The 12,581-nt window shown below is 40.3% G+C and overlaps 1 protein-coding gene across 1 annotated transcript in view; it reads right to left on the minus strand.

The window, feature by feature from the left end:
* Positions 1-12,581, minus strand: part of VPS41 (VPS41 subunit of HOPS complex) — a 95,030-nt gene that overhangs the window by 15,504 nt on the left and 66,945 nt on the right. Inside the window, exons 15-22 of the mRNA XM_005146981.3 lie at positions 11,198-11,259; positions 10,283-10,364; positions 6,012-6,104; positions 5,389-5,516; positions 4,347-4,491; positions 3,108-3,149; positions 2,928-2,978; positions 1,580-1,717 (exon numbers count right to left, since the gene is read on the minus strand). Of these exons, the coding sequence (XP_005147038.2) occupies positions 1,580-1,717; positions 2,928-2,978; positions 3,108-3,149; positions 4,347-4,491; positions 5,389-5,516; positions 6,012-6,104; positions 10,283-10,364; positions 11,198-11,259 (741 nt within the window). The remainder of the gene's footprint in view (positions 1-1,579; positions 1,718-2,927; positions 2,979-3,107; positions 3,150-4,346; positions 4,492-5,388; positions 5,517-6,011; positions 6,105-10,282; positions 10,365-11,197; positions 11,260-12,581) is intronic.

The following is a 12,581-nucleotide window of genomic DNA, read 5'->3' on the forward strand; positions in this document are numbered from 1 at the left end:
TTTCAGTTCATTTTGTAAAACATTTGTTGAACTGCATTTGAATAAAGCACACTTTTAAAGAACAAGAATTATTTCTTCTTGTTGGTTTATTATTTTTTTGAAGCTATAATAACCATGGCTTTTTGCAACTCATACATTGCACTGGAATCTGCTTCACAGGACTGAAAATATTGATGAGAAGTTCTGGTCCCCTTTCTATTTCCTTAGAACAACGATTCCTATGTGGCAAAAAGTGTTACTATATGATATGTATGGTAAGAATGGTAACTACAGAATTAGCAGTGACAGTAAATTCAACTAAGTTTTATGTAGTGTTGGCATCTCTCTTCCTTAGCTTCCTACTGAAACATAACAACATTTTAAGGTTAGAATGACACTTTTTCTAACATCCTTTTCCCTCACTTTGCTTCTCACACCTTCCAAAGGTTCCTGGGTCTCTGACGTATTCTTTCTCACAGCCCATAACTTCAGCAAAGCAGTGCCAGCAACATACTTGTATCATTTACACACAGCACTTTTCTGCACCATCTATCACTGAAGATAATCTGCAATTACTAAAACTAACTTGCAAAATCTACATGAGAATCAGAGACTTATAAGCAAATAAGCCAACAATGTAGACACAAGCCCACTGAGACAACTGAGTTCTGTGCAAGTTTCGAACACCAAACCCACAACCTTAACAAAAGTATTTCCCAGTGTTTCCTGCTGCTGCACAGTAAAGTTGGCAACAGCATGCAAATGCCAAGCACAGTACTAGTTCTCTTTTGAGTATCAACCACATGAAATGCAATATTCAGCATTACATTTAAAACTACTGCAACTGGTGTCACCATTATAGCTGCATGCAGAGAGACATCCTTTCACAAAGTCTGCTTTGCCTGGCCATTAACAGCAACCAATAATAAAACACTGACCCAGCTAAAGAGAAGAATTTAAATTTCCATGTGATTTACTTTAATTCAAGGAGGGGGAAAAGTACCATGACTGCCCTTCACTTTATTTCATATTTCATTTGACAAGAGCAAAAAAGGAAAATATAAAAAGGTTAAAGAAGGTAGAAACAGGTTCTCTGTACAATCCCAAGTCCACCAGCAGAAGTACAAACACAAAATACTTCTAGCTCTGCTACTTCAGTGACTGTATATTGTGTATATGATTTGAAAGCAACTCTGGACCCTGGAATACAAAGCCAGAAAACCTCTAGTTACAGGTACTCAGCCTTCAAGATCTATCATTAACCAATCCTAGATTTGGTGAAATGATGGTCGATTTCTTGCAACCAGAACCTGCTGTTCAGCCCGGCCACGCACTGATGAGCAGACACACTGCAGGTATGCATCAAGTGTGAATTCAGAACTTCTCCATTTAATATCCCCACTATTTCCTGCCCTGTGAGCCGAGAGAGGAAGGTCTCAGCCATCAGGCAGCTCTGCAAACCAGGCTCCTGCAGGTGATGGTCACACACTCAAAGGATCCCTTCTTTTAGCAGTAGAGGGCAGTACCAGACACAGTTACAAACACAACATTACAAGCTATAGACAAACATCGAGGACCTGTGTTTAGGTTTTGGGCTTACCTTCTCTAGCGGACAGTGTGTACTGTCTCTAAGAAACGGCAGTAAGTTTGGACGGTCATATTCGGCATAGAGGCTGATCTGTTTCTCGTGATATCGTTGGCCTTTATGGTGGTCTCTTTTGAAAAGCTTGTGCAAATACTAGGAATCAAAAATGAGAATCAGAACTCAAAGCCATTAATACAGATGATAAAATATTATCTGTTCTCCACTAACAAAAACTCCTCCTAATTTCTTCAGGAATGTGCTAACACATACTAGAAGGTATAGAGATTAAATCCTCACACAAAAGACTATATATTTCTGAAGTACTCGTATCACAGCAATCTCCAAAACCAGCTCTATAAGACAGATTTTCAACAAGACTTAAGTAGCTGTCCTTTATCCTTCAAGGAAACTACTGGACGATGAATTTTATGGAAAACCCTGGAGAAGTATGTCAAATTAAACATTTTGGTTATCTAGATATGTTTGACCATTACAGATAACTACCAAAGTTTTACCGCAAAGTGTTTAACCAAGGCACCTTGAAGTACAGATCCTGTGGCAAAGCTCCTTCCTCCCTTAGATGAGCACAGGAAAGCTTTGAGAGTAATTCTGAGGGTCATTTTCTTTTCAAAGGGAAGTAAGCTTCACACTTTGAAACCGATGCATCCCTTCCACAAACTGACTGTCAGTCATCTTCGCAAAGCTCTTGGCTATGGGCTGCACACTTGATAGAGTTGCTTCCTATAATCAGGTCTCTAACACATAAACCAGATCAATGCTCTGAGCCCCACCTGTACACAGCAGCAAGTTAAACTTCCCTTCCTGAATCAGCCCAAGCCCAGGGTTACATGTTACACATTCCACTGACAGACCATTCAAACCAAAGAGGTGCTTTTGGAATAGCAATGTGGAGCCTTACACTGATATTGTAATTCTGCACAAACAAGAACAATCCTGCAGCATATGGGAGTTACAGCTCTAGAAAGACAAGCAGTTCCCTGCCTCCACAGATCAGCAAAATGTGCTTCAGTTGCTCCCAACACCATTTTTGTGTAAGGAAAGAGGAGGGAAACAAGCAAGAAGTAATTGCCCAGAGAACACAAGTATCTGCAATGCCACAAGGAGTACCTCAACAGTGTGTTAACAATAAGCAGTGTGTGATCAACTACTCTCAAGTTCACATTTAAAAACTATTTTACTGTTGTAAAAACACTATGGCCATGTTAAGAAATAGGTTAGCAGAAGTAGCCACTTTAGCTCTGATGATTTATGACACTCCGATGCTATGCGCACTTTGACAGGAAGACTGTATTTGTAAAACACATGCCCAGCAAAGAGTTTATTCAGCTCAACAAATACTCACAACATGCTGTAGCTCAGGCCTGTTTTCTAGCTCTTCAACAACTCTATCAATCTGAAATCAGACAAATAAGCCCCAATGGATTAGCAAACCCGTGACAAACATCACATGTACAGATCTGAAAGGAGGGTGGGTAATACAAGCAAACATTGGACTGCCAAGCCACAGACTCGATATACTCACAGAAATCTTATCTTCATTATCCAAAAGCATGTCTACTGCTTTCTAAAGAGAAAGAACCCAGTTAATACGAAGGTACACACATCTTCTCACATTCTATATAGCATTATGCTTGTTCACTGATGGGTATCAGATAGATACTGCAGGGCTACACTTTTCAGCAACAGTAATTCAGAGAGCACTTTGCATAACATCAGCATTCCCCAACAGCACAGCATTACAGGAGAACACATCATGTATTCTTCCAGAATACCTCTCCTAACGTTTCCATGCTAATAGCAGTCAATACTGGGCACTTCTATTGCAGGTGAAGCATGCCATTAAATCATGGGTCACAGAAGACCACTGTCAAATGATACAGAAATACTATTTGTCCCATGGCCAAATGGAACTGCAGGGCGATGGCTGTATGGGAAACAAGCAGCTTGTTTTACATCTGGATTCCTCCAAACTACTGCAGACTGATACAATAACACAAGCAGAAAAGACCACGGTGGCCACCAGGATTCTGATTCTGCTTCCTTTTACAAGAAGTTTTGCTTCAAACTCTAAAAACAAAAACCCACAGATTCCTGATACAATTTGCTCTGTTTAATAAAAAAGGAATTATACTATTTTTTCCCCATGTACTTTAGAATGGCCATACCAAAGACAATCATCCTTGGTAGACATGGTTCTGCATTTTAGCTCCAGTGCTTAAACAACCAGCATTGCACTGAAAAAAGAGCACATTTACCTGGTTTCCCCCTAAGGATCATAGCAAGTATTATTTGATGAGGTTTTATAGCCAGTTGGGAAGAAAGAACATAGAATTCAGTAAAAAATGCACACTTGTTATTTGAATCTAGGTTAATAATCTTGCAAACTTTCAGAAGCAGACTGACTGCAGTAAAGGATGCGTGGAAGGCACATTTAATATATGCCTCCTAATAAATGCACTACCTCCTTTCTTCGGTTTCTTAACAGCATTACTTTATTTAAAATGCAGAAAGAATATCATGGTGAAAGTTTACTTGAGAATCACAACAATGATCTCAGACCTGGCACTCTTCTCACTGTGAGTGACGTTCAAATGGAAACACAAAGCAATTGCTTTGCATTCTAGGCAAACATCTTCTCAGAATGTATCCAGACACAGGAAACACACTCTCTGCCTCAACACCACATTTAGCTCATTTATTTTTAATCCATTATAATATCTCTAGTGGAAAAATAATACAAAAATCATTAGGATGACCATACCTCTGAATCAAAATCCATGAGCAGGACAATTTTGTCTCTGATAGAACTGAAAAGATTGTGCTTGTGGATCAACTGGAAGACGTCCTTGTGCCTCAGAGTCAGGTAAATTTCTAGGGCTCTGCCATAGCGTTGGTCGTAAGTATACCTGATAGAAAACAATGCTGTAATACATGTGATCTTATATATCTAAGTGTAGGAACATCAATTCTAAGGGAAAATTTAAATCTAGGATGTAAAGCAGTTTAGGATGCTCCTTGATTTTATAATTATCTAAATAGTTGCTGTGGTTCATTTCTGTTAAAGGGAAATAAAACACTGGCCAACATTACTTTCAACTCTGTTTATACCAGCCACCACATTTGTGTTCTGATCAGTGGTTCTTTCTCTGCATTTTTGTTTCCCCATATTCAGACCACAGGGGAAGCCACACAAAATGCTAGCTTTTCTAGCTTTCTAAACTAACTGGAACTCTTTTCAGAGCTAAAAAGCATTGTTTTCTTACAACCTGGGGACAGACTGTAACACAGCAATAGACAGTCACTTCACTTTCCTCAGAGAACTGGTATGAAAAGAACTGATGCTGATCAGGCTGAGAAAACCAAAGAGCTTTAACCCAGCACAAAGGAGCCTAGAACCAGATCAGTTTAGGCATTTTCCAGTCACGTATTTCCAGCCACACAGTAAACCTAAATATACTACTTGTGAAATTGTGGGAGAAAAAAACCCACCATTTGATTTTCCTGTGGGCAATTCTGAAATGCACACTTCACAAAAGAGGCTTCCTATTTGAATGCTAGCTATTTGCTTTGGAAAGAGGAGCAGCATAACCAATCTCATACTGAACTCTTTGCTTTCATACTCAGCATACACTTTATCACAAAGGGGAAAAAATAGGCAAGCTGTGCAATCAGAAGAGTGGAGATGAGAGAAAGCTGATACTCTGTAGACAAATTTCTGTTAAGGGAGCTAGGCAAATATTTATCAAGTATAGCACACTATTTCAAGCTTACTTTTTGTAACAGGAGTTTAAAACCATACTCACAATTCTGCAAGCGTTCGTAGCAAAGTCCTGTTCTGTGGATCTTTCTTCAGGTGATCCACTACAGCTTGAACTATGATTGTGTTGTTGTACAGATCTCCAGGCCACTCTTTTATCAGGGTTGCAAACCCCTAAAAGTATAAGAGATTGTAACAGAAATAGAAAGAACTGCCTAAGGAACAATTCAAAACATCAAAGCTTCAGCTAAGCCCCTGAGATGACACCTGCTGGCTTCACCTCTAAGCCACTTTTATGTGCCCACACATGTGCATAGTGCAGAACACTGATTTTCCTTCTTAGGGCAATGTTATTAAGATTCATGAAGCTGATTCTCTTTCAGGTGCTACGGGCTTTGTGCAGCACTTCCACCACTTACGCTACATTAAACAAACTAAAATAACAGTATTTCTAAGTGATAATAGAGAAAGTATTTGAGTGCTCTGAAGAACATTCTACTTATTCTCTTAAAAACAACCCAAAATTCATCTTTTTGATCTTTTCATTACTGTGGAACTGTCCATCAATAAATAGCGGAATACAACAGAGAATTTGCTGTCAGAATTCTACGCTGCTGAGGGTGTTTGGGTGGCAGTACTATTACACATGGCCATGTCAGGCTACAGTACCTCATAGTCACTTTCCAAAAACTCATGCAGGACCATTTCATAGATCAGAGGTTTCAAAACTGGGTCCCGTCTGGGCAAGTAACGACTAATTGCCTATAGGAACGAAGAGAAGAAAGCGTCAGAAGGGGAATGACATGTAGCATCCTGGTACACTGATGACAGGAAAACAGACCTGTTGAAACAAAAACCCAAAGCTCTGTGCAAAACATGGCTCTTGGTAAATGCTCTGGAAACACTGCTTATTTATATTTGTAAGCAGTACCCTGATGCTGTTTACTTTAGGACTGCACACACTGCAAATGTATTACTTACCTGAAAGTATTTTCATTGGAAAGGTAGGTGGTAAGATACTAGTTAGAGTGGAAGCAGCAGCCATTGCACTGAGAGAAGTCTGAGTATTTCCTGCTAGTCATTAAGAAACCAAAGCCCATAAAAGATCCCTCAAAAGAAGAAAGTTTTCACAATCCATTTTGTCCACTCTCAGTCCTGTTATCTGGTACAAAGGTATCAGCATTCATTAGCTGACAAATGTGCACTTTTGATTTGTCCTCCTCCTGTGGGGTCACTACATTTGATTCAGGGTTCCACTTTGCCAGCTATTTTTACATACCCAAATGAAAACTAATCTGAGAATACACATCTCCATGGAAAAGGGGAAGAAGGTGTGTGATCTATAGGGGGTGTTAAGGAATTGCATTCTGGCAGGCAGGAGACAAGAACCTGCCAGAATAAATCACCTCATACCCTGGACTTTCAGCACAGCATCTTATTAGCACTATTATTCCACACAACTAGAGGCCAAGATTATTACCTGCCAAAGTAAGCCCTACTGCTGCCAGCTGTGTTGGGACTTTGGGGTTTGTAGCTGAAGGCCCAACACTGAAGAAATTCCTCCAAATACTCAAGAGATGCTGCCTGTTGCCCACTAATGGCACATGGTACAGAAGCATCTTGTTAGTGAAGTTGCTTGAACAAAGCAGGAAAAATAACATCTCACTACATCTTTATTTTGGGGCGTTTGCAGTTTTAGACATAGCAATGGGTACTCGCAACAAATTCTCCTAGCATATAAATCAAACCAGTTGCTCAAGTTACATATTTTATTCAAGTCTTCCATCTGTGGGTGGAACAGGAGGTAAAATAAAAGACCAATAAAAAACAAAAAAAGCATTGTTAATGACTTTGCAGAAATTAGAAGTTCATTGCTCACAGGAGTCCTCTTCTCTCCCCATGATGTTTGAGCTTGGCCAGTCTCTGAAACACAGCACACTGCCAACATCAGCTCCCACCATCTGTCACGGAATTTAACAGCTAACTCAGGGCACGGCTGTGCCAGCTGCCCTGGGGAATCATATTCCTGACCCCCTCATAAAAAAGCCTCTTCTGACCATAAAGCAAACAAGCTGGACATCATCTGAAGACTTGAAGGCAGAGGGCATTTTCCAAGGGCTGTTTCCATCACCACTTTCTACCCTCCTGCTACCTCCTAAACGAACAGCCTCATCCAACATGCTTTGCTGCAACTCTTGACTGCAGCTCAGCCGCACAGTGAGTGTGGAGCAGTGCAGCTGCCTTGTTGCATGGGGGCCAGGCTGCCTTGGGAAGGAAATCTCTCCTGCCCCAAGTCCCACTGCTTGAAGGAGAAGCACAACCACCTCCTGCAGTATGGCTCCCATGCTCAGCTAAGACTGAGAAGCATCCAAGGTATTTTTAAGCCTAGGCACAAAGGTGAATCAAAACCCATGCTGGAGGTTACACACTCTTTCCATTTTATTTCTAAGGAGTAGTTAAGGAACAAGAACAGATAATAACTCCAGAACCCGGATGCCATTGTATCAATTCTTGAATCATGTGGCCAAAGTGACTTTAAATAAAGATACTATACACACAAATACTTTCTTCCTTTATTTCTTCTGAAGACCTGCTTCCAGACTTCTGATCAGTAGGTGTAAGGACAGGGTATACACAACAAAGCTGATATAAGAGTTGCCATGCGATTGCTTAAACCACCTCACTAATAAGCCCAAATGACAATTATTTATTCCTCAGAGGATACCTATGAGGTGAAAGGGGCTGTCTGGGTAATGCTACTTTATGCCACACTCAACAGAGACAGGTAAAGTCTTTCATGTGTCCTCTAGCCAACATTTTGGTCATTAAAGCATTACTGCCGGTAGCTGATCAACCTGCACCCCTGCTGAAAGTCACTGCTGTCGCAGCAGAGTCAACAGAATGGAACATATCCCTTGTGCCATACAAGAGTGTGGCAGCTTCCTTCAAATCCACCTTCCTTAACTGTATGAGTTGAGACACTGGATTTTACATCACAGTGACTGAGGGACAAGCATGTAACTCCATCAAGCCACTGCTGCTGGAGGAGAGGAGCAGATGACTTGCTGCAAGGCTCCAAAATTTGGAAACTGCCATAAAAAGGTTTTCTAGAGGACATTCACTGATGACACAAGGGACATCAAGAAACCCAAATGCAGCCTCTGGCAACCAAACAGGACCTTTCAGTACAGAACACTCAAAAAGCTCCTAAACCCTCATGCAAGACACTCACCACACAGGCTTTGACACTGGGGTATCACTAGTTAATGCCTCTGCAGAAAGGAAAGTTTAAACCTTCAGTCTTACCACCACCTTAGCTGCTGTCAAATCACATTAGATTGGAAACATCAGATTTCAGGCAATCACTTATATGCACTGCAAATTCTTTAAGAAAGTTCCCTTTCAAAATACACTTTGTCTCCAAATCCCAAATGAAGTCCTTACATCAGGGCTTAAAGCCATTAAAGTTCCATTAGACTATTGTGTTTAATACCCAGTGGTTGAGTAAATAGGTAAAAACTGCAAATAGCACCCAAGTGACCCCAAGCATTACAAGAACCTCTTCATTTTGATCTGGCTTAACCTAGTTCATCCTTTATGATATTCAGGTATCTTTAGGAACTTAAGAAAAGTTACGTGACTGAAATAGTAAAATAAGAAAAGTATCTTCTAGAACTGCAGCTTGAAGCTGAATATTATAACACATTCATCTTATGCTTTTCTAAGTCCACTTTCAAGGGGCTGAAAACAACCAACTGTTTAGAAAGGTAGTAATTTAACAGAGATGTTTTTGCAGTAAACCTGCAAATATTTTTATATTTTCCAGTCTGCTGGATGACATAAGTGGAGACAAGAAAACATCCATTCCAAACAGCTGCATCCAGAGAACAAAGTAAACCCAAAAGGACTAGGAAGCAGTGTATAAAAATTTCACCTGTACCTGCACTTGAGTCCTTTATTGGATTGAAATAGAGAGACAGAAATATGAGATTTCATCTTCCAAGGTGGCAAAGAGTGCACCAAATCACTAAGAACTCACAGAAAAGGCAAGGCTGTTCTTGCACTGGAGTGGCTCTAAAATAAAAGGCAGACATCCTGAAAACCCTAATGCTGAAACACTTTAGCTCTTTGAACGGAATTAAACAGCTCAAAACCAGCAAGGGATGCATGCTGTGAGATCTTAATAATATGTCCTTTTTGGCTCATTGAGTTTGAATAGGAAGACATAAAATTCAGAAACAAATGTACATGTGTTACCAAAGGGAGTGTGCATAATGTTTTCTACCGGTTTGGCAGTGACAACGCTATAGCCTTATGTCCTGGGCAATTTATTAACTGAGAAACTCACATTAAGCGTGTACTGTTCTGGTAGCTGGCTCGTGACCAGGGAAAACACAAGACAGGGCAGGTTGCTCTTTCCTGCCACCATTTCTAGCACAGAGCATAGGTTTTCCCTGTCGCTTTGCAATTTAACTATTCTTCAACACTTAAAGCTGTGGCTTTGTTACAAGGGGGTTGGATTTTCTGGAAAGGCTGGCACCTACCCTCTTATTTTCCTTAAGAGTTAGGGTAGGATTTTTCAAGACACTAGAAGAGAGTGAAAAGCAAATGGGAAAGATGCATTTAACTGTCAGTATCTTTGCAATTAAAGGCCTTGAGGATGTGTCTTTCACTTAGGGGCTGTCAACAAGTTAAAAATAGGTAGGTGAGTACCTGGATGTGCTACGCCTCCAACTCTGTTTTGATGCATGCTAACATATCAACATCATTCTGACAGATAACTGAACAACTAGAGATCTGGGTCAGGAACTTCAAAGGCAGCAGTGAAACCATGGCTACCACAATGGGGCCACGAAATTACATCCTTTACATACTTGGTCAAAACACGGGGGAAGTACAGCATGCCAATGACTTGAGTCCAGAGACAGAAATTAACTTACCTTAAGCTGACCTATTTCTTTAAACTTGTAAACTTCAAATTCCCAGAGTTCCGTGTTTTTGCCAAGAATTTTTTGGCACTTTCTGGAAGGAAGATGAAAAGGGGAGAGAACAAAAGTAGATACATAGAATAATACAAATGTGAAGCACTGCAAGGGATCATCTTTCCTCCTACTTCTCCCTATCAAAACACTTTCAAAGGTGACTTATTTTGGCAACCCTTGCTTCAAGCAGAGTATACCAGGTACTCCTCCTTTCAGATCTTAATTTTTGTTGCATCCAAGAGGACTAAACAACATACTTACTATGCATTCATCCTTGTTGATTACTGATTTATATTAAACATTAGGAAGAAATTCTTCTACATGAGGGTGCTGAGGCAATGGCACAGGGTGTCCAGAGAAGCTGTGGCTGCCCCATCCCTGGCAGTGTTCAAGGCCAGGTTGGACACAGGGGCCTGGGGCAACCTGCTCTAGTGGAAGGTGTTGCTGCACTTAAAATGATATGCCCACATACATGAAAACACAAATCTTAGGTAATTTCTGATCCCTATTTTAGATACCCATATTTGACATTTTTGTTTATATCCACATAACCACACATTATTTTCTGATGGCCTTACAGGCCAATGACACACGAGTAAGCTGAATTATCAAAATCCAAAGAAAACCTCAATTTTGAAAATCTAGCATGACTTTGAAAGATCAAGGGTGACTTCCAAAAATATGTGTATCTCAATACTAGTCAAACTTCAGAGTAACTTTTGGGTCACTAAAGGCAAGCAAATACAGGGCACAGAAATACATCTGTATGTACTGAAAGTCTGGAACCCACAGAAAACCAACATCACTAAATGAACAATTTGCTTTACACAAACACACTTCAGCCAGCAAAGAAATACATTAATAATAAGTTACCGAGCAGCCAGGTCATACTCTCCTTTCTCCATGAGGTGATTTATATAGGCCAAGCCAATATCCTAAAAGGTATACAAATAGAGTTAGTTGTAAAAGTTTGGAAGTTTACTACTTAACTGCCACAATAACTACCATTCCAACTGTGTGCACTGCTGTTAAGTCAAGCATCAGGCCCTAAATGGATACCCCAAGTTCTCCTTTAGATGTAGGGCCCAGAGAACAGTCAACACAAAAAACCTGCATAGACTGCACATGGGTGCAATTTAAGATACTCATTTAAATAACTCTCATCATCTCACTGATGCTGGGAAGACTGTGCCACCTCTACATATTAATGATTGTTCCAAACACACAGCTGATGGCTCAGTGCTTGCATTAGTTATGGCAAAAAGAAAACCACCAGTCACTGTATGAGACACTTTGTTCAACACCAAGTCTGCAGGTGGGAAAAATGCTGGTTGAGAACGTAAATCCTACTGCTGCTCCATAAAGTAAAGGAAGCACCAAGAACTGAGTAAGATTATTACATATTACTACATACTAAATTCCCTTTCTCAGAAGCTTATCACACAGTTTCTAAAAAATAATAATCACGCATATACACCAAATTTTAGGATTTCATTTCACTACAGGAACCACCTTTGTACTTTCAGCTTCACCATTCTCAAGAGTGAAGATTTCTGGCAGCCTCCTTCTCCTGTGGGCCAGCTCGCCAGTGAGCAGAGAAGACAGTATATGGAAAGGAGCTGTAGATCTGTGGTTGTTGAGGACCCTTGCATGCTGCTCAAGTGGTGTAGAGGAACAGTGACGATTGCTGCGACCTAAAATATCCCCAGGACCATCAGACTGTCAGTGTGGTGTCACTGGTCTAATTGCTGCTGGGCAGCGAGAGCACGAGTTGATTTAAATCCCTGTGCCACTAATCCTTCACTTAAGGCTCAATGTCAACATCTCTTTCCTCAGCACATTCCATGGGTTTTGCATTACAGACCAAACACTCAACAACTCTGCTTGTATATACCCATGCTGAATTTCATCCTAGTAGAAGTAATCTCTACAAACCAGGAGAAAAGGTTTTCTTTTTCACTAATGAATTGCCAGGACCTCCTTTCACATCTTTTGCAAGGGGCACAGAATAGCTAAATCATACAAACTCTGTGATAGGTGATGCCATGCCATTAGGTTTTGATTCAGCTTCTGAACTACACAAAAAGAAAAGAGTTTCTAAGCTCTAGTGTATACAGTGTGCATATTATAGTAGTAATCTGGCTAAAATCTAAACACATTTAACACTTTGTACTTAAATAAAAGCTTCCATTTAAAGAAGTAGCAGCATTAATGAAATTCCAACATGTTCACATCGAGGTCAATTTACACAAAGACC

This window comes from Melopsittacus undulatus, chromosome 1 (assembly GCF_012275295.1).
Source record: "Melopsittacus undulatus isolate bMelUnd1 chromosome 1, bMelUnd1.mat.Z, whole genome shotgun sequence".
Classification (NCBI taxonomy): domain Eukaryota; kingdom Metazoa; phylum Chordata; class Aves; order Psittaciformes; family Psittaculidae; genus Melopsittacus; species Melopsittacus undulatus.